The sequence below is a fragment of the Glycine soja genome, chromosome 9, assembly GCF_004193775.1.
Source record: "Glycine soja cultivar W05 chromosome 9, ASM419377v2, whole genome shotgun sequence".
NCBI lineage: Eukaryota > Viridiplantae > Streptophyta > Magnoliopsida > Fabales > Fabaceae > Glycine > Glycine soja.
In genome coordinates this window covers 2,746,866-2,768,818 of record NC_041010.1, presented here as the reverse complement: position 1 = coordinate 2,768,818, position 21,953 = coordinate 2,746,866, and the positions used below count along the sequence as shown (strand labels likewise).

At 30.7% G+C, this 21,953-nt stretch overlaps 4 protein-coding genes, 1 long non-coding RNA gene and 2 other non-coding genes across 8 annotated transcripts; all 7 read right to left on the bottom strand.

Annotated features, from left to right (window-relative positions):
- Window positions 1–794: 794 nt before the first annotated feature.
- On the bottom strand, window positions 795–1,819 carry LOC114425120 (pectinesterase inhibitor-like). Its single transcript, XM_028391892.1, has one exon. The coding sequence runs from the start codon at window positions 1,638–1,640 to the stop codon at window positions 1,071–1,073; it is 570 nt and encodes a 189-aa protein (XP_028247693.1). The 5' UTR covers window positions 1,641–1,819; the 3' UTR covers window positions 795–1,070.
- Window positions 1,820–4,604: 2,785 nt separating this feature from the next.
- On the bottom strand, window positions 4,605–4,676 carry TRNAW-CCA. Its single transcript has one exon. It is a non-coding gene; the product is annotated as a tRNA-Trp (tRNA).
- Window positions 4,677–6,758: 2,082 nt separating this feature from the next.
- On the bottom strand, window positions 6,759–6,830 carry TRNAW-CCA. The gene has a single exon. It is a non-coding gene; the product is annotated as a tRNA-Trp (tRNA).
- Window positions 6,831–8,103: 1,273 nt separating this feature from the next.
- Window positions 8,104–9,521, bottom strand: LOC114425675. Its single transcript, XR_003669265.1, has 3 exons — window positions 9,357–9,521; window positions 8,958–9,168; window positions 8,104–8,851 (listed from the first exon to the last, which is right to left on the bottom strand). It is a non-coding gene; the product is annotated as an uncharacterized LOC114425675 (long non-coding RNA).
- A 3,877-nt stretch (window positions 9,522–13,398) lies between these two features.
- On the bottom strand, window positions 13,399–16,344 carry LOC114425563 (ER membrane protein complex subunit 6-like). Of its 2 annotated transcripts, none has more exons than XM_028392506.1 (5): window positions 16,188–16,344; window positions 15,262–15,403; window positions 14,766–14,961; window positions 14,237–14,256; window positions 13,399–13,816 (listed from the first exon to the last, which is right to left on the bottom strand). In XM_028392506.1, the coding sequence occupies exons 2-5, from the start codon at window positions 15,375–15,377 to the stop codon at window positions 13,786–13,788; spliced, it is 363 nt and encodes a 120-aa protein (XP_028248307.1). In that variant the 5' UTR covers window positions 15,378–15,403; window positions 16,188–16,344; the 3' UTR covers window positions 13,399–13,785. The 2 variants fall into 2 exon arrangements, with proteins under 2 accessions (XP_028248307.1, XP_028248308.1); XM_028392507.1 differs by lacking the exon at window positions 16,188–16,344 and adding an exon at window positions 16,127–16,150.
- Window positions 16,345–17,824: 1,480 nt separating this feature from the next.
- LOC114367422 (desiccation-related protein PCC13-62-like) lies at window positions 17,825–19,350 on the bottom strand. Its single transcript, XM_028324601.1, has 3 exons — window positions 18,986–19,350; window positions 18,674–18,899; window positions 17,825–18,321 (listed from the first exon to the last, which is right to left on the bottom strand). Exons 1-3 carry the CDS (start codon window positions 19,294–19,296, stop codon window positions 17,953–17,955), a joined length of 906 nt encoding a protein of 301 aa, XP_028180402.1. The 5' UTR covers window positions 19,297–19,350; the 3' UTR covers window positions 17,825–17,952.
- Window positions 19,351–19,919: 569 nt separating this feature from the next.
- On the bottom strand, window positions 19,920–21,953 carry LOC114425398 (desiccation-related protein PCC13-62-like). The gene is made up of 3 exons (XM_028392316.1): window positions 21,575–21,953; window positions 21,249–21,474; window positions 19,920–20,443 (listed from the first exon to the last, which is right to left on the bottom strand). The coding sequence occupies exons 1-3, from the start codon at window positions 21,910–21,912 to the stop codon at window positions 20,072–20,074; spliced, it is 936 nt and encodes a 311-aa protein (XP_028248117.1). The 5' UTR covers window positions 21,913–21,953; the 3' UTR covers window positions 19,920–20,071.

Here is a 21,953-nt window from a genome sequence, read left to right as displayed (position 1 = left end):
CAAGGCATTTTAAATTTTTTATTTTTAACTTCTACCTAAAAATACTAAAGCAGTTGTTTGTATATTTTTATCTAAGTATTTCGAAAACATTTTTTCTTGATAAAAAAAGAAAATCTCCCTATTTTCATGAGCAACATAGTTTTTTCTTTTTTTATCAAAAAATATTATTTATTAATTTATTAATTTTTATTAATAAAAATAAATTGAATTTGTGATTTTTTTAATATTTTTTTTAAGTATCTAATCACTCTTATATATCTAATCAATCTTATATCTTCAATCACGTAATCACGTACGTTTTTATTTTCCCTTATTTGCATATCCAAGAAAGCAACTTTTGCCTTGCATCCGCTCACTCTCCCCCATTCATTTTCTCTTGTTGAATAAAAGGGTTAAGCGTTAAATAATACTGTAAGAAACAGGAAGCGACCAGTTTTGCCTGGAGCACTATGCTCTTGATTCTAAAGGTTTGTTAGGTTCCTCTCTCATACGAAGCTTCCTCGGATAGATAGGATATTGACACTTTGTGACATGCAGCTTATTCTGTGCCAGAAGAAAATTCTGGACGAATGAAGCTCTATATGCTAATTTTCTTCTTCCTCAAATCCCAACTCACTTAAGGTTTATTCCTTGGAAAATTATTTGACACAATTTTTGTCCATGTACTCAAAGTAAACATGGTCACTTTGATATGTTGTTATCACCTATTTATGACATATTAGCTGATATTAGCTGCACGGATCATTTAAAAGGCTTTGGTTTTAGGACCAAATTATGAACGAAAGAGAAAGAAAAAGAAAATGGTGATGTTTATTTTATTTTTTTAAAATCCGTGATGGTTTGGTTTTTGTCTTGTGTGAGTTGCATTCATATGCATCTTACACCACAAATTGTTAGTGAAGAAGCAGAGTGGTCGTCAACAAAGAGCTGCTTCAAAGTGCACAATACACTTAATACAGTGAAGAATCATCATACATTATACAAAATGAAACATCTAACTGTGTTTATTCATTAAGAGTACTACAATACAACTAGTACTAACTACTAAGTGCTGCCTAGAAGCTATGGAATCAGCCCTTTAGAAGTAGTTTGACTATGGCCGAAGCTACATTCACAAGCTTCTGCACAATGTCGTTTCTGTCCCCTAAGGGTGCTTGTGTAGCACCAGAGAATTTCTTGTCACAGCTACTCACTTCTTTGAGAGCATCAGAAATGCAGTAACTGGCAAAGCCAAAACGACCCTGGCTTATGGCATCAGCAGCTTGTGGGAGAATGTACTTGACAATTGGGATATAAGACTCAGCACAAAAAGCCAAGGATTGCTCCAACTCACGGTCTGGGGTCTGCTTGATCAGCCCCTCAATGTAACTCAGTGTGTCAGTTGCATTTGCAAGAATGTTGTTCACCATTAATAGAGCCACCCCTTTGAGATCAGGTTTTGGACTTAGAGGGTTTGAGTGAAGGATCGAGCTGCAAAGATCATAAAAGGGTGTCTTTTTGCACACTTGATCTACCAAATCGCCGTTCCCATCTTTCCATGGGAAAGAGGGTTGGCATAGTGTGAAGGGAATAGAAATAGAAGCTAGAAGAAGAAGAATGTGAATTGCAAAAGAAGACACACTGGTTGGGATCCTCCTCATTTTTCTCTTGTGATGGATAATGGTCTAGGCTCTTTCTTTGGCTCCTACTCAAGGTTCACAACATGATCATTTGACAGCCCTTAGGGGGGTATATACCTCACATGAGAACAGAGAATGTATAGTGGGGTAAACAAAAGGGAAAGAGAAGTAAACAAAAAATATAAAGTAGGTGTTAAGAATTTCTGGTGTAAAAACTTTAGGATTTTACCGATTATATTTCGCCTGGTTAATAGATCATCATGCTTCTTATGCTTTTTTTTTTCTCCTGAGTGAGTCAAAGTGTTCCGTGACACTAGATTAGATATTAATTTTCCTTTTTTTATACGTGATTATTATTAGTTTAAAATTTTATACACCATACAAATCAAATATTATTTTTTTAAAATAAATCGTTAGATGTGCTAAAAAATGGAAATAAGGAAAAATAGTTGTACCCCTAAATGTTATTGTCGGTGTTTTTATTTCTCTGCTTATGCGAATTTTGTAGTTTTTAGTTTTTACCTTAAAAAACTGTCAGGTTTGTTGTTTGCTGATTGTCTTTAACCATGGGCTGGCCTTGGCTCTACACGTTGTTTAAGGTTAAACCAGCCTTGGTTCACGGGTGTCTTATTCACTTGGCTTTATTGGTCAATGCCACATCTTCTTTTTATGTCCCCTACTTTACCACAAGATGCCAAATTTGAGAACTTTCTAGACTGTGCTCTCTTCATTGAACCCTTCTTTTGGAACTAAAGAATGAAGAGATGGCCCAAGACATTGAGACAGACACGACCATTGTTTTACTAGCCAGATTTCATTCATTAAAACAACCACCCCATGATTATGTGTAATACAACAATTTCTTCTGTTTTTTCAAAGATCAAAGCAGAATCATCAACTAGCGCACCAAAGACATGTGCTAGTTAACAAGAACGACCGGCGCTGTCGTGTTCTTCTCTCCTTGAGAGTTTCAATTCTTGGTAGTTCTAACACATTTAAGCTATTGTCTTATTTAAAAGAAACAATTAATTTAATAAGAGAAACTTTAAAGTATAATATTAAGCTCTTAGCTCTACCGTCGCTTAGGAAGTGTGCACCAAAAATTGTAAGAAATCTTGTATGAAGATTTCTTTGTGGTGCATGGAAAATTGGCCTCCCCTTCTAAGCATGGTTTTGCCTTTAGTAAATGTGATTCCATTCATTAACTATTCAACCATCATACCTTAAGGAAAGAGACCTAGCACAAAAATATTAAAATATTAAGTGTAATCTATTTTTCTAGGTTGAATCATTGAGATATATATATATATATATATATATATATATATATATATATATATATATATATATATATATAAGGGTATGTTATAACAGACCGATTCAATATTTTTAGGTGAGTCTATCTTATAAGGATAAAATAAACATTCATTTTGAGGTCTACTAAAAAATCTTCGTGAATGACTTACTAGTTAATCAAGAGGATACACAGTCTCGTATTCTCAAGTGCATGAACATGAAAAGATTAAGAGGAACCTAGTTGTCATGTGTTTCACGAGAGTTTTAAGAGGGTACATAACTTCGTAGTAATCTCGAGTGTGTGAACATGAAAAAACTAAGGGTGAGTCTAATAGTTATGTGTCCAACTAAAAGAGTCAAGGAAATACATTAACAAAACTCCATGATTAAGTGAAATAACAGTCCTATTTTTTAAGGTTAAAAAATAGTCATAAAAAGATTTATCGAGTAACAATCACAGCACATAGAGTCTTGCATATACACCCTCTTTTTACATTGAAGAATTTTATTTGCTTCCAAGTTGTAACATGCTTCTTGTAACCACAAGGGAGAGAGAGAGAGAAAAAAAAGTAAGAGTGTCTTTAGTTGAAATGTGCCGTGACTACACCTCGCTTATCTGTTTACCGTGCCAGTAAAACAATTATTTATTACTTTTGATTTTTCAATTATTTACCATGATTTTGGGAACTAAAATCAATTAAGATTAGTATCTAAACATACACTAAGTTCTGCCCTGAAAATTTTGATTCATTAGAATAGAGTGCATCACTATTAATTAAATATTCAACTTACTTAATAAAAATTACCATGAAGTTTTAAATAACAATAATAATCCATTATCCTCATTTTTTACTCAATAAAATTATAATTCATAAAGTTTTAAATAATAAAAACCCATTATCCTCATTATATATTCCATTTTAAAACTCCACATATACTATCCGCTCCCTTGCAACTAGTTTCGTGCTGGGCGTTTACTTTCTTTGATTGAAGCAATTCTTACGTCCTACACAGATTAAACTTTGAAATATTATAAAAAATTTAAATTGAATTTCATTATTAGAAATTGAGAATTTTTCTTGTGTGATCATAAGAAGGAAAACAATGGAAACTTTCCAGACGTGGCAACATAATGTCGCTCCACGCCAACAGCTACTCTAAATGGCTTAATTAATATTATGACCCCTCGTAAAGTTTAAAATATTACCATAGAATACGTTAGTCTTTTTTTATAATATAAAAAAATTCACAATAATTTTTTAAAATTATAAGTATTAGTCATGTTAATCTTTAACTAATAAGATGACATTTGTGTTTATAAGTTATTCTTAACTTATTTCAATAAACTCTCCGAGATAATTTATAACAGCAAGCAACCAACTTAATTCTTTTTTCTCTTCAGTTTTATAAAAATAATTCATATATTAGTATATGCATAAAAAATACCAAGTCTTAAGTTTACCCATTTAACGATATACCAAATACACTAAAAAAAATATCTACTGTAACGCCATATATCTTTATTTAATTATAACAATGTACCATCTTTCAGTGTATCATACGTAAAGTGAAGTTCATTATCTTAATAGAAAGAAAACAAAAAGAATGAAGTTTTCATTTGTGTTGCATAATTTGAATATAAGCTTAAGTGAGGTCAAAATGCCTTGAATAATAAAAAAATTAGGGATTTGAACCCGACGTGAATCGAACACGCAACCTTCTGATCTGGAGTCAGACGCGCTACCATTGCGCCACGGATCCACTGCTGTTATTGAGTGCCCTAAACCATTAACTATTATCAAATTGGCTTATTGTTCTTTGACCCCTGGTTTGGTTAAAAATTGGGAGCGGGGGAAGGGTGTAAAATTCCAAATTCATTTTAAATTTTTTCCATAGAATATATGTCAGTCTTTCGTAATATAAAATTTTTACGTTAGTTTTTTAAAAAAATTATAAACATTGGTCATATTAATCTTAAAATAATATTATTGATTGACATTTGTATTTTACAAAGACTGAGACAAGCCAGAGTTTATCATTTTTAACAAATATTTTTTTATTGTTAAATTTTTTAGAAATTTATTTACGTGTTTACAGGAAAAAAAGATAATCGAAAAACACCTTTAAACAAAGTGAGTTCTTTTTCATCCTAATTAAATCACAACTCAACATGAAAAACGGACAAACCTATATCTCTAAAGTGTTTTGATTTGTCCAACCCTTATCACACTAGCATATAAGAAAACACATGATCGAACAACACACAAGCCAATAACATCAATCCCTATAGACTTCAGTATAATACAATGATTCCTCTTCTTATCCTTTTATATTTCGACGATTTATTAATGACACTTTATTTTGGGACCAACAACATAAAATTTCATGGTACATAATTTGTTTGAATACCTAGAGCAATAGTCTAACAATAGCTCTAGTCACATTTGCCACATCACTACGCATAATTGTTCTCCTTGGTGAGCCATGATTTCCCACTGAAGCTCTTCTCACAAGAAGTAGCCTCAATAGATTAATCGCTTGTTCCATCTTTTGCAAACTTGGGTCTCCAAGTTTCGAAGCTTGAGTAGCTTGTTGTACATCACCTTCCAAAATCACTTTATAGTTGTCAACACATGAACTTCAGTCTTTCTTTTAATTTCCCCACCTTCCTTCAGAAGTTCGTTGATTTTGTTCAATGTTTCATTTGGTATGGCTTTGATCACATCAACCATGATTAGTGTTAGGCCTATGATATCGGTACCAGGGCCACGAGGGTCTGCTTTAAGAAGTTGAACACAAAGATTAGGGTTTGGAGTTTGCTTCTATGTTTCCTCTGTCACTTTTTTGTTTTTCTTCAATTTCTAGTTTCAAAATAAACTTATTTTAAAAGTTTATTATCCTATTAAAATTAATTTAAGAGTGTTTTTGATCATTTTGTATGGTGGTGACTCAATGACAATGATGACAATAATGATGATGGTACCAATTGTAATGCTCTAGATTATTGAGGTTTCGACAACTCACATTTTAGAACATTTCATACGATGATATTTCACTCAATATCTTTGTTGGTCACAACCCTCCATCGATCAAAAACTTTCTATAGATTATCCTTTTAAGACATTGACATCTACTTTGGTGGCTTTCAAGATCGTTAACTATCCCTACAAATTAATATTAGACTTTTAAGATGTTTTGTCCCCTTTTACACGTTTTTCGAAAAACTTTTCAAAAGGTCATTCATCCCATAATTATTTCAAATCAAACACATTTAATTATGGAATTTTTATATAATAAGCTATTGAAAAGTATATGTATCTTGTTGGTATCAATAATACCAATCAATTCCTTTAAGTTATTTTCAAGTGATTTTGAAAATAAGTTAAAAACTATTTAAACTACATATTTATCAAACACATTTTTTAAAATTGTATTTGGAAATCAAAAACTAAAATATATTTTAAACTTTTAAACTTGAAAATTTTCAAAATCTAATGTAATTTACAAAATATTATTATGCTACTTAACTTGTACAAATTTAATTATGCCTAATATTTATTAAAATTTCTCGATAAAAAATAATAATTAAACTTTAAATAGATGATTAGTTTTTTTTTACGGAATATAGATGACTAGTTAAAGAATGAGAAAATGTTGATTTAATTTGATAAAGATATTCAAAATACACGTATTTTAAAAAAACAATATGTAAGAAAAAGAATATAATTATCTCACATTCTTTCAGAATATTTTACATAAGTATGCTGTTTCACCGCATAATTTGAATACCAGCTTGTGAAAGGTCAAAAAATGGCTTAAATAAGCCATAAAAAAAGTAAGAATTGAACCCGACGTGAATCGAACACGCAACCTTCTGATCTGGAGTCAGACGCGCTACCATTGCGCCACGGATCCACCGATGATATTAACTTCTCAATTAATAAAGGTAATCACCATTGTTTTGTTTAAATAAAAAAGACTTAATTAATTAGATGCTTTATAAAAATGGGATGCTTTCCTTTTTTGCATTATCAAAGGGGTTGTGAAATTTAAATATTTTATTTTATTTAATTTTTTATATATTTTATGTTAAAAAATAAAATGATTATTTTTATGCATGATATTTTCTTAAAATAATTATGTTTACATTGTAGACATATCTAATTTGCTAAAATATTTACATATAATGGGTAAACCTTTAACTAATAAATTAAAAATTAATTGTAATCAATAATAAAAAAGATGGTTAGGTTTGTTTAGAAGCAAACGAATGTTTTTATCTATATCTATTAATAAAGACAATTATTCTAATTGGTGTACATATTTTCTTACATCCTTTTATTCTCTAACTAATTCTAAAAAATAACTTTGAATCAAAAAGTAATTAGAAAAAATAACTCCTCAAATATGACAGTTATTGACATATTTTAATTTTTAAAATTAAAAAATAAAAGAAATTGGTAGTTGAAGCACTTAGTGCGTGTTTCTAACAAGTTTAAATAACCCAAAATTCGAAGCACATGTTGTGCCCAAAACTGGCCCAATCGCCCAGGACCCAGGTACATTCGAAAATCCATGCCATCTTTTTGAGCTCTCACACCCTCTTTTCATGCAAAGATTCCTTTTATATACACCTCCCTCACCCTGCCATTCAAGACATCCTGCATAATACAGCACCCATATGCTTAAAGAATACCAAACTATGCAATCCTTGGTCTTGATGCATAATGAAAAGTAGAGGTATGCCAAAAATACTTTTTTACCTTTTCTTTTAGTCCTTGTTCTACCATTTTTTGTTATAAAATTAGATTGGAATATAGAAATATTTAAATATAATAACTTAAATAATTAAGATAACTTAAAACAATTCAAGTAATAACTTAAATAATTTTAAGATATTTTAAAGAAAATGTAACTCATGTTGAGAAAAATTAAGTCAAGAATAACCTAAGTAATCAGCATGTTATTAATGTGGTCATTAAGAAATTCATGCTGAGAAATTCATATTGCTAACATGTCAATTAATTAACTCGCACATCAAACTAACAAACTTTAGATGTAACTAGAGTAGATGAGAAGAATAATAGTAAGGATTGTTGACACCAAAACACGTTTAAAAATTGTGTCAATTCTTTCTGAGCTATTATTGATTTATCTCAATACTATTATTTAACAAAGATTACGCCAAAAGAAACATGCGGTGATTAACTTACCAAGCCAACTACTAATCATTGATTTGTCTCTATTCTTTGAAAGGTAAAATGGGGTTTATTCACTTTGCATGTCCCAAGCCCTCATAACTTTTTTTACTTTCAAAAAATTTCTTCAATATACTGTAAGACTACTCATCACTCAGCTGATCCTATATAAACCTATGCCCTACTGAAGTTAGAAGAGCAACAAAAAAAAAGAGGGAGAAGGGGAAAAAAGAATATACAGGTCTATATTACATAGAACATAGGCATCAAGCCTCTCCACTACGTGTCATATGGCCAATAAGGCAATAGGGAAGACTAGTTCCTTTTCCACCAAAGACTAGTTTGTGTCCTCCCAGGAGAACCTTCATAGCCATTTTATAATCTTCATGAACTCTCTCTTTACCGAATCAATGTCCCTGAAGTTATTGTTAGGATGCAAACCCCAATAGAAAACTACATTTGACTCCATTTTCTCATTATCAACATATTTGTAGGGTTAGGGTCACAAAATCCCTGAGTACCCTCAGCAAACAAAACAAAACCATGTGAGAAAATGATAATAAAATATATGTAAAGATAATAATAAATTCATGACATGATTCATATATGATTGTGAGTGAGGTTCCCAAAATTGACATTAGAATTAAGAGAAGTGGATATTATTACTGCATAGATATTTATGCCAAGTCCGTACAAGTAATCTTCTAGCCATGGAACAAGTCCTTCATCAGCCATAAACTGCACATAATGAAACCCAAAAAGAAAAAAAGTCGTAACTTTCACATAATTCTCAAACAACCCCCAACAAAATTTTCAAAACCCAAAAAAAAAAAAAGAGGTTTACCTGAAACAGAGAAATGGACCTTTGATTGTCCATTGTAAAGAAAAGTGATGGGTTGATAGGTAACGGAAGCAGCACCGTGGAGGGTGGCGGCGGCAGAAAAGTGTAAATGGTCGGAAACGGTGGTGGAGGGTCCAAAACGACGTCACTTCGGATAGGACGAGAGGTTGGAGAGTCAAATTCCATGCAAGTTGGCAAAAACTCCCCAAAATTGCTAAACCCAAAAATAACTCAACGATTTAAAATTGAAAAGGAAAATAATAAAAAAGAAAAGAAAAGAAAACAACTATAAGGCAGTTATACGAATTTCTAAAAAACGAAAAAAGAAACGATTTTCTGTCGGGACCGTTCTTCTCAATAAGAAATATTGCAACCTATGTTTAGCAATGGCAATAGCAATACCTTATTTGTCTTCTTCCTCTGTTTTTTTCCCCCTTCTGTTGTGGATTTTCTCATTCGTCTCATGGCATTTGTAATCTTTTTGAAGGAAAAAAAAAAAAAAAACAAAGAGGGAAGAAAAAATGTTAACGTCTTAACATGCATCTTTCGGTTATTTTTGAAACAGTGATACACTATCATTTTCTTTTCAACAAATGTTAAAAATTAATTAGAATTTAATTTAAATAAATTGATAGTATAAATACTTTTATATTATTATCTAATTATACATTATTATACATATAAAACATTACTTTTTATAACAATTGTTTGATAAATTATATTTGCCGAAATTTTAATTGATTCATTATGTTAAATTTGTAACATTAAATATATAAAAATTATAAAATACTGAAAATATACTATTTATATTTTTAATAAAAATTATTTATTTGTTTCTTGATCTTGTTGTGAAAAAAACATATGAAGTATATCATTGAGCGTGTAGAGTTGATTTAGCTTGTTAAGGGGACTTGAGTCCAAATCTGAGTATATAATGGGTTAAATGTTTATTGAGAAAATTTTGTCAATTAGATGATGTTATCTAATTCATACAAAATTGTTTTATGTAAAAAAATAGAGTAAAATCAATTAAGTGTATAAATTAATTGGACTAAGATGATTTTAATTTTAGTTTAATAAGTGATGTTGAGTTCAAGTTTTTGAATACATAATTACATTAAATAAGTTTATTTTGAACAGAATTACATATAAGTTGTCTAACTCCCCTCCCAAAAAATAGTAAATATTTTGGTTCTTAAATGGATAAATTGATAATAATTCAGCCTTTTAAAAGAATAAAAATTATAAGTTAATTTTTAAATGTTCAAAAATGTAACAATTATGTTGATCATGATCTCTAACCATTACAATTTAATATTAAATTGATTCTTAAATATAATTTCATGAAAATTTAAGGTCAGGACATAAATATCATTTTTTATACATTTATAGATTAAATTAAAATTTTTGTTCTTTCAAATACATTATCACCTGTTACCACATTGTAGCATCAAAATAATCATTTATCAAAAGAATATAAAAATAATAATAAATTGCATTATTTATATCTAAACTTTTGTAAAATTACACATGCACTCCTATTTTTTTTAACATTTATAGTAAACTTCTTTCCAGGAAAGCCCAGTGTAATATTGTTGAAACAATTAAGAAAGATTAGTCTAATGTATAACAATGTCAGTGTATATTTTTCAAAGAGTAAGAAAAGATAGTGCAGGCGTAGATAAAAATAGGAAAAGTTTGTATAATTTTACAAAACTTTATAAATAATTATTGTAATTTATTCTATAAAAAAATATGTATGAATTCAGTAAAAAAAATGTTTGTAAAAGAACACGGATCAAATATAAAAATTATAAGAACTTTTATTTTGCAGCTTGGATAACAGACAAGATTGTGGCCGACAGAGTTTGGTTTACCACCTTTCAACTTCAACGCAAAAAATTTCAGTGAGTGAAGAGTTCGTTGAGTTTAACATTGAAAAAACATCAAAGAATCTAGAAGTGTTGTGTAATCGTAATTATGACTTGGAGCTTAGCTAGTAGATAAACACCAAAGCTATGTCCAATAATGTTACATTACAAATACGGAAAAGTGTTTTTTCAAGCTATCACAGATAAAAACACACATAATTTTCCTTTTTTTAATAGAAATTCTAAATAAGTAAACAACATTTTACTAGAGAATAAAATTAATTTCTTAAAATGTCTAGAGAAACCAAATTCATATTTTATTCTACCAAAAGATGTACATCCTAGAATAATAATAGACTAATAGTACTATATACACCCCCATATAATTCCGTCTTTAAAAATATGATTTTGACGAAAATAAATCTTACATCGTTTTCAAGTAAGGTGGCGTGTTGCTGTTGATGTGCTTTACCATTATCTTTCTCTATTATACCATGGGTGTGATACTTTAAAAGAAATCATAATCCAATCCCAGAGGCCAAACCAGATATAACAATCAACAATATTAAACGATAAAAAAAACTGAAACTCATAAAAAGAAAACGCTTTATCCTTTTGGTATATATATATTTTTTTTATGATATGATTGTTTCAAATATTTGTCGCTGAAAATTGAATAAGATGGGTATTTTTCTTTTAATATAATTTATTATTTTATATCATCTACTTTTAAAGAGGAATCACCAAACACCAAACAAGTGAATCTAACTCAAATAAAGGTCTCAAATTTAAGTCATAGATATAATATGTTAAATACTATATCTCGTCATTTTAATAGAGGATACTCATGGTTAAAAAAAAATCTATGTATAAACAGAGGAACAAATTAGCGTTTGGACGATCCTATTGGAGTGATCACAAATTCACAGCACACCATAACACATAAAATAGATACAATTCCGACACAACTAACCTTAGAAAATATTTTAAGCTATAGCTATGATTCATCCATGAAATAGAAAAACAAACTAAAATAAATCCGTGAAAAAAAAAAAAAGAGGATTAGAGAGTACAACCACAGCAGAGGAAGAAGTAGCAAAGCATGGCGAGCAAGAGAATGGACTCAAGGCCCGTAATTAAGGCCCATAGCACGTCATCCACCAGCGACAAGTTCCACTGAATAACACTCTCTACGTTCCAACCCGGGTTCAAATACGACAAGTCCAACACCGGCCACCGGAAACTTGACGTGTACCACCAACTCCGGGACATCCTCTATTCTTCTTCAAGCTTTCTTTTCTCTTATCTGTTTTGCTTTGATTTTGCCTTGGAATTTCACTTTCAATTGTGATGTTGAAGCATTTATTAGTCTTCTTTTTATCTGTGAGAGTCATGGATATGGGGCATATCATTATCTGTTAAGTGTCGATGACGGAAACATGATTTAACACGTGTTAACCCCAAATTCCACTCACCAGATTTTATTTTTTTTAATTATTATAGTACGTGATACTCTCCAATAGATTTTTTCATTGTTATTAATTTATTATGTAAATAAAAAGCTTTTTTGAAAAAATATTTATTACAGTAATAAAATAAAAGTAGGTCATTTTTTATTTAAACTTTTTATGTTCGTATCTTTAGTACCGGATATATTTTAATATATAAATATCTTAGTACATTTATAAAATTATATCACAATTTTATATTATTTTTCTTCCACTCTTTCTTTTATTTATAATTTAATGACTATTTTTGTACAGATAAATATAATTAGTGATATTTTGATAGATAAATCAGTTTTAAATAGTTTTATGTCGGTCATTGTTAAATCTCAATTGGTTTTAAAGTGCACATGTTAAAAAATAAAACTAATTTTAACCAAGATTGTCCTCCATTGTCTTATATAATTGGGCGTTATCGTACGCTTTTATTTCTTTCTAGAAAATTAAATTGACTTTAAAAATTAGAGAATCAAATCAAATTAAAATAAACTAGAGAATCAAATCGAAGTTAAAATATAAATTAAAAGAAAAAAAAACTAATTTAACAAAAGTAAACCAACCACCTTCGTTATGCAATTTAACAGATCGAATTGCTTGGAGCAATATTTAGGTAACGGCGCAAATTATGTAGTATGGGTTATCCAAGATATTGTCACCTAAATTTTGGTCCAACATATACGGTCAAAACATTGAGCCAACTGATACAAAGAATTTGACATTTGACTTCACTCGAACATAAACTTGCATGCAGAGATATCACTCTACCAATCTACCTTAAAATATGATGATCTAATGGGAGAAAAATCAATTGAATGTCAAATAAAAGTTTCAAATACCTTAGTTATACCAAAAATTGTTTAATAATTTCACTGTCGCAGAATGAATAATAATTTCTGGCAAGCAAACAAGCTCATTTTTTTTTACATGCTAAAACATGCCCTATAGCAAGTACTTGTGGCAATCAAAGTTTTATCATCGTAGGATGCTGTTTAGTTTAGTGAGTTATAAATTTTTCATTTAGTAAAAAGCCAAGATTTAAGTAAAAGAAAATAATGAAAAACTTAAATATAATAAATAAAATTAAGAGATTAAATTTACCGAATTGAACTCACATTAGTTATAATGGGACTAAAATACTAAAAGTGCAATAAGCCTAAACTAAAATTTGACAAAATTACAACCTATATCAGGAAGCAAACTTCAAGAACAATATCCCAGAGGCCAATCTGACAGCCATAAATAAAGGACGACATTATGCCTCCTTCCCACTTGGGATACTATTTTAAATAATACATAAATAGACAAAATTCTGATAGTAAATCTCAATAGTTTAAAAACGGGAACATTATGAAAGCTATCTGGTAACTGGTGGATGTAACTGCATTCCGGCAAGGATCAACAGAAGCAACGGATGTCAAAATAACCTTCACTTGAAACATTTGCACATTCCGTTCATCAAAATATATGAACAATGTCATAGGCAAATCTTTATTTTTGTCAAGGAAGTACAAATAATGGCAAAAATTTCAAGCAGAAGAGATGCATGCAGGAAGTTAAATTGTTAGGTTGTGTTTTAAATGGATGCCAGAATTTGGGGAAACCAATGTCTAGATAACCATTTAGAAATTTGAAATTTTCCACTAGTTTACTCAAAGCATTTGGAGGTTATTCCAGTTACTAAAACTTGAAATTAGGAAATCTACTCAAATCACCACCAACTCCAAATTTTTCATATTAGTAACTTATATATTAAGTTCTCGTTAAATTTAGAAAAACTTACTCTATTACTCTCAGGTGATACAGTAGTGGACAAACAGGTACTCCATTTTTAACAGATTTTATTGCATTGAATTAAATAAAATTCAGTCATACTCCACCACCAAAGTATTATAAAAGAGAAGGATACGTCCAGAACAGCACGAACGACTGCAGAAGTATAAAAAAGAAAAGTTATGATGCTGAACACAATCACATTCAAGAGTGCACACACAAAAACATATAGAGCGACAACAAAAAAACCCCAACATAGATATTATGATCAAAAGTTGAACTGGTCAAATAAGACCAGCAGGACAATATATAGACCTCTCCCAAAATTTCAATATAACATAAAAGCCTGGCAAAAAATCTGCCACACCATTCCACCATGGCAGCTATTCAACAACACTGTTCATAAGTTTGGCTAATTCTAAATTGTTGATGTGCCTTTCTTTCATATGATATTTATTCTCTATTTTTGTGTATGTCTCTACAACACTGTTCATAAGCTTGGCTAAATCTAAATTGTTGATGTGCCTTTCTTTCATATGATATTTATTCTCTATTTGTGTACGTCTCTCTACCTATCTTATCCAAACTAATTTATTTCATGAAAAAATAGAGTCTCCCATACATGCTATGCCCAAAAAAAGATAAAATGAACATAAACAACCTACCATTAGGCCACCCAGAAAGCCATCAAGTAGCACTCGATTCCAGGAGTCAAAGTATGTGTGGGTGGAAAACTTTGCTTTGGCCACGAGCCCAAGTGAAGTAAATGCCATGAGAAGTAAGTAAAACACAAATCCTTTCAAGCCTGTAAATCCCAAAATACCAGCAACAACTCCACCAATTATAGATAAAAATGTTCGGCTGCAAAAGAGACAAAGAAATGAAGATTCAATTGTAAGCCTTAGACAACATTATACAGGAGTTTGTTTTCATCCCCCCGCCCCCACTCCCACCCCAATTTCTCCTTTCAGTAAGAGTGATTAACATCTAATACCATGGACTCAGATGACTATTTCAAGAAGATAGAATCAAACAATTTCATCCATACAAAAACTACCAGAAAAAAACCTTCTGTTCCATGGTCCAAATATAATGTTTCAAGCTATATTTATATAATAAAAATTAAAAAAATAGTATTAATAACCAGCAGGCAAACCAAACCTGTAATAGATAATTTTCATGTTGCTTTGCATGTTCTCAGCATTAAAAGTCAGCAACTCATTCACTCCATTGCTTGATTTCTTCTCGGATGAAGCCGAATCAGAATGTACAGCCATAGTTATCTGCCTAGTCTAATGTGTTTCTGTAAACAGAAACAGAATTGAATGATTTTGGGAAGAAATAATATAAACGAAATCATGCAATTGAATTCTTAATTCAATATCCAGAACCATTGGGCTGAAGTTAGCAACAGCTGATTTCAAAGGGAAAGTTGGAGATGAACATGACTGACCACAAACTCTGACCCAAGTAAGTTGAGTCATTAACAAGTAAGACACTTGACACACACACACACAAACAATGGGGAAAAGAAATTAATTAAAATTAAACAACTGGAACCCAAATCCTCCCAAAAGCCAACTATAATAACTCTCAAAATTCCCAAACTGTTTAGTTTCAAATTCTGCATAACTCAATGCTACTCATTCCCACCTGGACATTCATAATTGGCACAGATAATCTGTCCAAATAAAATTTCTACGCCATAGAAAACCTAACAAAATAAAAGGATAAAAGCAGAAAACACCATCATATCATATAACATACACATGGTAAAAAAAATAAAAATAAAACATAATTACTATTCAATCAAAGTTAAAAGCTACGATCTAGGGTTCGGAGGACCATGAGCTAAAATACTTGCTGAACACTAAAATTGAAATTTTAAATCCAACATTATGCTACGTACAAGAACTATTAATTTAATTCAACACAGAATCCTAAGAAACACATGTTTAGAAAATAACTCAATCGACTAAGAATCGACAATCGAAAATTGCGAATGAAATCCGATCGAACAAAATACCAGATTGACGAAAACAACGAAAACACGGAATTGAGAAAAGAAATATGGACAAAACGTTTACCTTTTACAACGCTGTTTGAGAAATTATTGTTGATTCGGTGCGTGCAGAACACTCACACCTCACACCAAACTTTTACTTCTTAACCCCTTTTTCTAGTCTTACTTCGTGTTCGTGTCAATTTTAATAGATCTTCAAAACTTGCAAATACATCGAGAGTGTAAGGTGAAGTCACCACAACGATCTTTTACCGTTAGATATATGTGTATTATGATAAACGGTTGAGATATTTTACCCGCAACCGGTTGGGTGAAACAAGGGGAATAGGGTTCCATGTTATAAGTTTATAAGATTGTTTTTAATTTTTTTATAAGTAAAGGTAAATATTAACAGTTTCACATACATTTTAATTAACTTAATTAGATATAATTTCTTTTAAAAATATATTAAATATAGTTTTTGTAGATAGAGATATAAAAAAACATATATCGAAAGATATAACAGGTAAAAAAAGTTGTGGTTTGAAATGGTAGAAAGAGATTTTATTTTTACTGATTGTAGAGAAAGATTGTAAAATCACTTAAATGTATATTCAAAAAAGAGAGAAAAAAGTATTAAGAATATACATTATGAATTAATTTTTAGTATTTCAAATTAAGAAGACAATTTATAATAAATTCCTATTAAAAACATTTATTTATTACTTTTATACAAAAAATAATATTTATATTGTAGATTGTATGTTAAAACACTGATTATAGATGTATGTATATTAGTCCTACTATAAGATATGTATTTGATGTCCCGTTGAATTTACAATTTTGATGATTTTATTTATTTTTTCTTCAGGTTTGATTTCAAATGCTGCAAAAACCTTTACTTGTCCTTGGGCCTAAACTATTTGCAAATCCATGATGCAACAAAAAGGCAACATTAATTTTGTAGCCAGATTATCAAGTAGTACACATTCTTATATGTATCAAATATAATTTTGTGTAATTGTTTTTTGTCTTCATATTTTTTATATTATTTTATCTTTATTCTTAATAATGTTAAAATAATAACCATAATTAATATTTTTAATTATTCAAACTGACATTCCTTCTCCTAATTATTATAATATAATAATTTACTATAGTATATAATTCAAAGAGGGCGAAGATTAGGGTGCGATAATCTAACTACTTTTGCACCGTGCAAGAGTTTGAAAGAAAGAATAAAAGAAGGATATGGTTCCTTTCTCCGACTACCAACTACCACTAAAGAATCACTCCTCCCATTGCATCAAAATCTTATTTTTTTTGTTTTGTTTCAGTCTTCGATTCTTGCTTCGATTCAATCATCGATCAACAAAAAAAAAAACACCAAACCAGGGCTTCATCGCCACTAAGGGCGCGACCTCATTTTTCCCGCTCACAGAGTCGCCGTCGATGGCCACCAGATGAAGACCATCATGGGCTTCAAATCAATCTGGTTATTTCTCTTTGTTTTGGATTTCAAATATGTTTTTGGATCTCATATCTGATTGTTTGGTTCGTCTCTCAGCATCCTCGAACACCTTTGTGATGTTTTTTTTCTCAAGCATCAATGGATGGCAGAGACGATGGAGGTATAGTCGGGGAGAGAACACCAAAGAGAGATGAATGGTGGTGGTTGTGAGTGAAGGGAGCAGAACGATGAGGAGGGTAGAGAGAAAATAATACTAATAAATCTAGTGTCACTTCCATAGTATTCCTCAAATATTTTTGTTTCACACGGTGCGTAACAAGTTTAGTTGCACACCCTAATCTTCACCTTTAAAGAGACATGTAATCTACAAAATAAATGCTTAGGTAGTAAAATTTAAGTAAGAAGTGGCTATGCGACCACTTGCTCCTCGAGAGTAGAAGTCACCGGAAAAATGTTCATCACCTCCTCCATATATTATTCTCAAGATTTCTTCTGGAGTCCTAGGATATGCCAATGAATCTATGTCACCAGCAAGAATATTGCCCTCAGCACCTTCCACTTTAGGCACAATAAGACCTTCATCTTTCAAATCTTTGTTTCCTAGCTTGTTCCTAAGCATTGAAATGCGATCTGTGAACACTTCCACGCTCAATCCGTACGGATGCACCAGCGATGCTCGATGTTCATACAATAATGCTCGAATAACTGCATCTTGCCCGGACTCTACACCCAAAAGCCCTGCAACTAGCTGTTCACGTTTATGTAACATGTGCAAATTGTTATCAAATATTAAGTAAAATATTAATGTAGAATTTTTTTCATGATAAGTTGAGAAATATACAAAGATTTGACAGAGAAGCTAGCTATAAGTGATATACAGGGAGTGATGACAGAGTTATAAGATTGATTTGGGAGTTGAAGAAAAAATAAATAAAAATAAATTGTGGATTCAAACACATTTCACTAATAAAAAATTAACTAATAAATTAACCATTAATGTTGACTAATAAAAATATGTATTAGTGACATAACAAAGAAAAATAGAGGGATAATTTATTATACATGAATCGATTAATTATGTTTTGCTTTTGAGGGGTTACCTTCCTGGAAGCAGCATTTTGCAGCAGTGGATTAGCACCAACATAACCAGTGAGGCCAACATAGGGAATCACGTAAGATGCAAGCAGAAAATTGATCGAATTAGCATAGGGATCGAAGGAAGGAAGTAGAGGATGCCCAATTGCATTATCCATTACTTGTGCAAAAGATGTCGCGCTTAGATCTAACAATGGCCTAGGGAACCCTTTCACTGTCCTCTTTATGGCCCTACAATTAAGACACAACAATTGACAAATCTTTATTTTTTTTCCTAAAAGTAATTGTAATTGGATAGAGTAGAGATAGAACAAAACCTTAAGTGTCCAACTTCCTGTAAAGCAAACTGGAAGATGACATCCTTGACAAAGTTGTCAAGTTTGGCCAATTTTCCACCAATAGGAGGGGGTCCTCCCTCAGTCAGATTTGGAGCAACTACATCCAATCCATGACCCAAAGACCCAAACAAAAAGAATTCAGCCTCCAAGTATTCTAAATTTAAAGGAAATTCTAAAAGATCAACATCTGATTCTGGAATTGTTGCTCTTGCCATGTCTGAGAAAAGTAAGGGAAGGACTAGGAAAGCTACCAAAACAACAACAGAGGCTCTAGAGATGTGAGGTGCCATATTTTACTTTAGCCTCTTTTTTTTCTTTTCTTTTTTTCAAATGATGATGCATATATGCCACCCATGTAAGCATTTATGTACAAGGAAGTGTGGTGGGGGCAACAGGATGCAACTTAGTCCATTTTTTAATTTGTTTTGCGAGAAAGATACTTGTTGCTTTGTTTTTTTTAATTAATTACCATTAATTTAAATTTAATAAATATCACAGTCAAATATATTATAAAAGTAAATTTGACTTCCTAATAACATTACATATGATATGTAGTCAAATTATTATCGATAGAAATTAAAAGATAAATTGCTATATATACTTATTTGTATATTTATCAATTTATTAAAGCTATATTAAGATATATATATATATATATATATATATATATATATATATTTCTTTTATTTAAAAAGATGTACCAACATTTCTTATAACCAACAATAAGAATAATAAAATTTTCAATGTATTAAAATGTATATTACATTTAAATATTTAATAAATATCATAAGTAACTAAAGCTAAATTAGTAATTATCGAGACCTAAATCCTAACAAAAATTTGACTTTTGCATTTAGACCACGGATAACTAATTAAAGCTAAATTACTCAGAGTTAAATCCCAATAAATCACATTGAAACCCCAAATTTCTCACTTTATTATTTGCATATTATCAAAAGTTTTTTCAAGGTCTTCACCCATCAACAATATTTAGCAACAAGAAAATTAGCAATGGATTAAAGACAAGTTGTATAATCTATAAAAGTTTAAAACAAATGCTTTAGCTTAATTTAAGTAAGATTGAGCTATTTGACCACTTGCTCCTATAGGATAGAAACCACCACAAACATGTTCATCACCACTTCCATATACTATCCTCAATATTTCTTCTGGAGTCCTTGAATATGCCAATGAGTTTACGTCACCAGCAAGAATGTTACCTCTAACTTTACCCTCGGCACCCAGTCCAAAAGGCACAACAATACCTTCATCTTTCAAACCTCTGTTTCCTAACTTGCTCCTAAGTATAGAAATGCGGTTTGTGAACTCTTCCACGGCCACTCCGTACGGTGGCACCAACTGTTCTTTACGTTCATACAACAATTCTCTTAAAATTGCATCTTGTCCAGACTCTACTCCTAGAAGCCCCGCAACAAGCTGTTCATGTATATATACACACATTGTCATTATTTGATCACACTTTTTTTTATATCGAAATAAGAATATTTCTCTTAAAATTATGCATTCATTAATTATATGATAGGAGTATAATTTTTTATTTCATGGCATTCACTTTAATTATTATGCATTCATTAATTATATGATAGGAGTATAATTTTTTTATATAATCAATTGAAATTGATTTTGGACTAACATTTATAAGAGAAAAAAAGTATTAAATATATTATAAAATCCATTCCATTAAGGAATTATATTTTTTAAACTATTAAAAACAAATATATATTTTACCCAATTAAAAATAGTCAATTTAAATAATTACGTATTTGTAGGAAAATGAAATATTCAGAGTATTATTTTCTTAACATTACTTAATGATATATAATTACAAAGTTACTTTGAAAATGTCAGCAAGAAATATAAATTAATCATATAGTTTAAATAAATAATTATTATAATATACTTTTGACATAAAGATTAAGTGTATCTCATGGAAACAAAGACGATTAGTGAAGAGAGTAAAATTTAATGATGAATTAAGATACATGGAACAAATATATTAGGTGTGTATTTGTAAAATAATTAAATTTAGGGGACAAATACTATTATTCAAAAAAGATATCATAATTTTTTAATTGAAATTTTTTGTCACGAAATTATACATTTCAAAAATGATTAAAATATGTGGGTGACAAGAAAGTGATGCATCTAGATTTTTATCCCCAGATAATGAGCCAAGATTATATACAGGAATATATTAGATGAGTTGATTTTGGAGTTTTACCTCCCTAGAAGTAGCACTTTGCAGTAGTCGATTGGCACCAACATAACCAGTGAGGCCAACATAGGGAATCACATAAGATGCAATTATAAAGTTGAGTGAATTAGCATAGGGATCAAAGGGAGGAACCAGAGGTTTCCCAAATGCATTGTCCATTAGTTTGGCAAAAGATTTTGAGCTTAGATCCAACAATGGCCTAGGGAACCCTGTCACTTTGCTCTTTATAGCCCTGCAATTAGTTAGGATACAACCATTGAGATACTAATGTTCTCTATTTTTTATCCTCCTAAGAGTAATTGTAAATGCAAAGAGCAGAGACAGAACAAAACCTTAAGTGTCCAACTTCCTGAAAAGCAAACTGCAAGATGACATCATTGGTAAGATCGTCAAGTTCAACCTTTTTGGCACCAATGGGAAGGGGTCCTCCCCCAGTTAGGTTTGGAGCAACTACATCTAATCCATGCCCCAAAGCCCCAAACAAGAAAAACTCAGCCTCTAAGTATTCCAAATTGAGAGCAAATTCTAACAAATCAGCATCCTTGGATTCTGGGGATTTTGCACTTGCAAACAACACAGAAGAAGAATAGTCCAGGGGAATAAAGGGAAGGACTAGTGAGGCAAGTAAAACAAAAATAGAGGCTCTATCTCTAGAAATGTGAGGTGCCATGTTTTACTTTTGCCTCTCTTTTTTCTTCCAAGTGATGATAT

What these genes read in the sequence shown, in the direction of transcription:
- LOC114425120 (XM_028391892.1), bottom strand. Translation starts at nt 1,640, where the DNA reads ATGAGGAGGATCCCAACCAGTGTGTCTTCTTTTGCAATTCACATTCTT.
- LOC114425563 (XM_028392506.1), bottom strand. Translation starts at nt 15,377, where the DNA reads ATGGCTGTACATTCTGATTCGGCTTCATCCGAGAAGAAATCAAGCAAT. An exon ending in ATGAAAATTATCTATTACAG is followed by an intron (nt 14,962 to 15,261) that starts GTTTGGTTTGCC and finishes TCTCTTTTGCAG; the next exon opens with CCGAACATTTTTATCTATAA. An exon ending in TCGTTCGTGCTGTTCTGGAC is followed by an intron (nt 13,817 to 14,236) that starts GTATCCTTCTCT and finishes ACAAAAATAAAG; the next exon opens with ATTTGCCTATGACATTGTTC.
- LOC114367422 (XM_028324601.1), bottom strand. Translation starts at nt 19,296, where the DNA reads ATGGCACCTCACATCTCTAGAGCCTCTGTTGTTGTTTTGGTAGCTTTC. An exon ending in CAGGAAGTTGGACACTTAAG is followed by an intron (nt 18,900 to 18,985) that starts GTTTTGTTCTAT and finishes TCTTAATTGTAG; the next exon opens with GGCCATAAAGAGGACAGTGA. An exon ending in AAAATGCTGCTTCCAGGAAG is followed by an intron (nt 18,322 to 18,673) that starts GTAACCCCTCAA and finishes AAACGTGAACAG; the next exon opens with CTAGTTGCAGGGCTTTTGGG.
- LOC114425398 (XM_028392316.1), bottom strand. Translation starts at nt 21,912, where the DNA reads ATGGCACCTCACATTTCTAGAGATAGAGCCTCTATTTTTGTTTTACTT. An exon ending in CAGGAAGTTGGACACTTAAG is followed by an intron (nt 21,475 to 21,574) that starts GTTTTGTTCTGT and finishes AACTAATTGCAG; the next exon opens with GGCTATAAAGAGCAAAGTGA. An exon ending in AAAGTGCTACTTCTAGGGAG is followed by an intron (nt 20,444 to 21,248) that starts GTAAAACTCCAA and finishes ATACATGAACAG; the next exon opens with CTTGTTGCGGGGCTTCTAGG.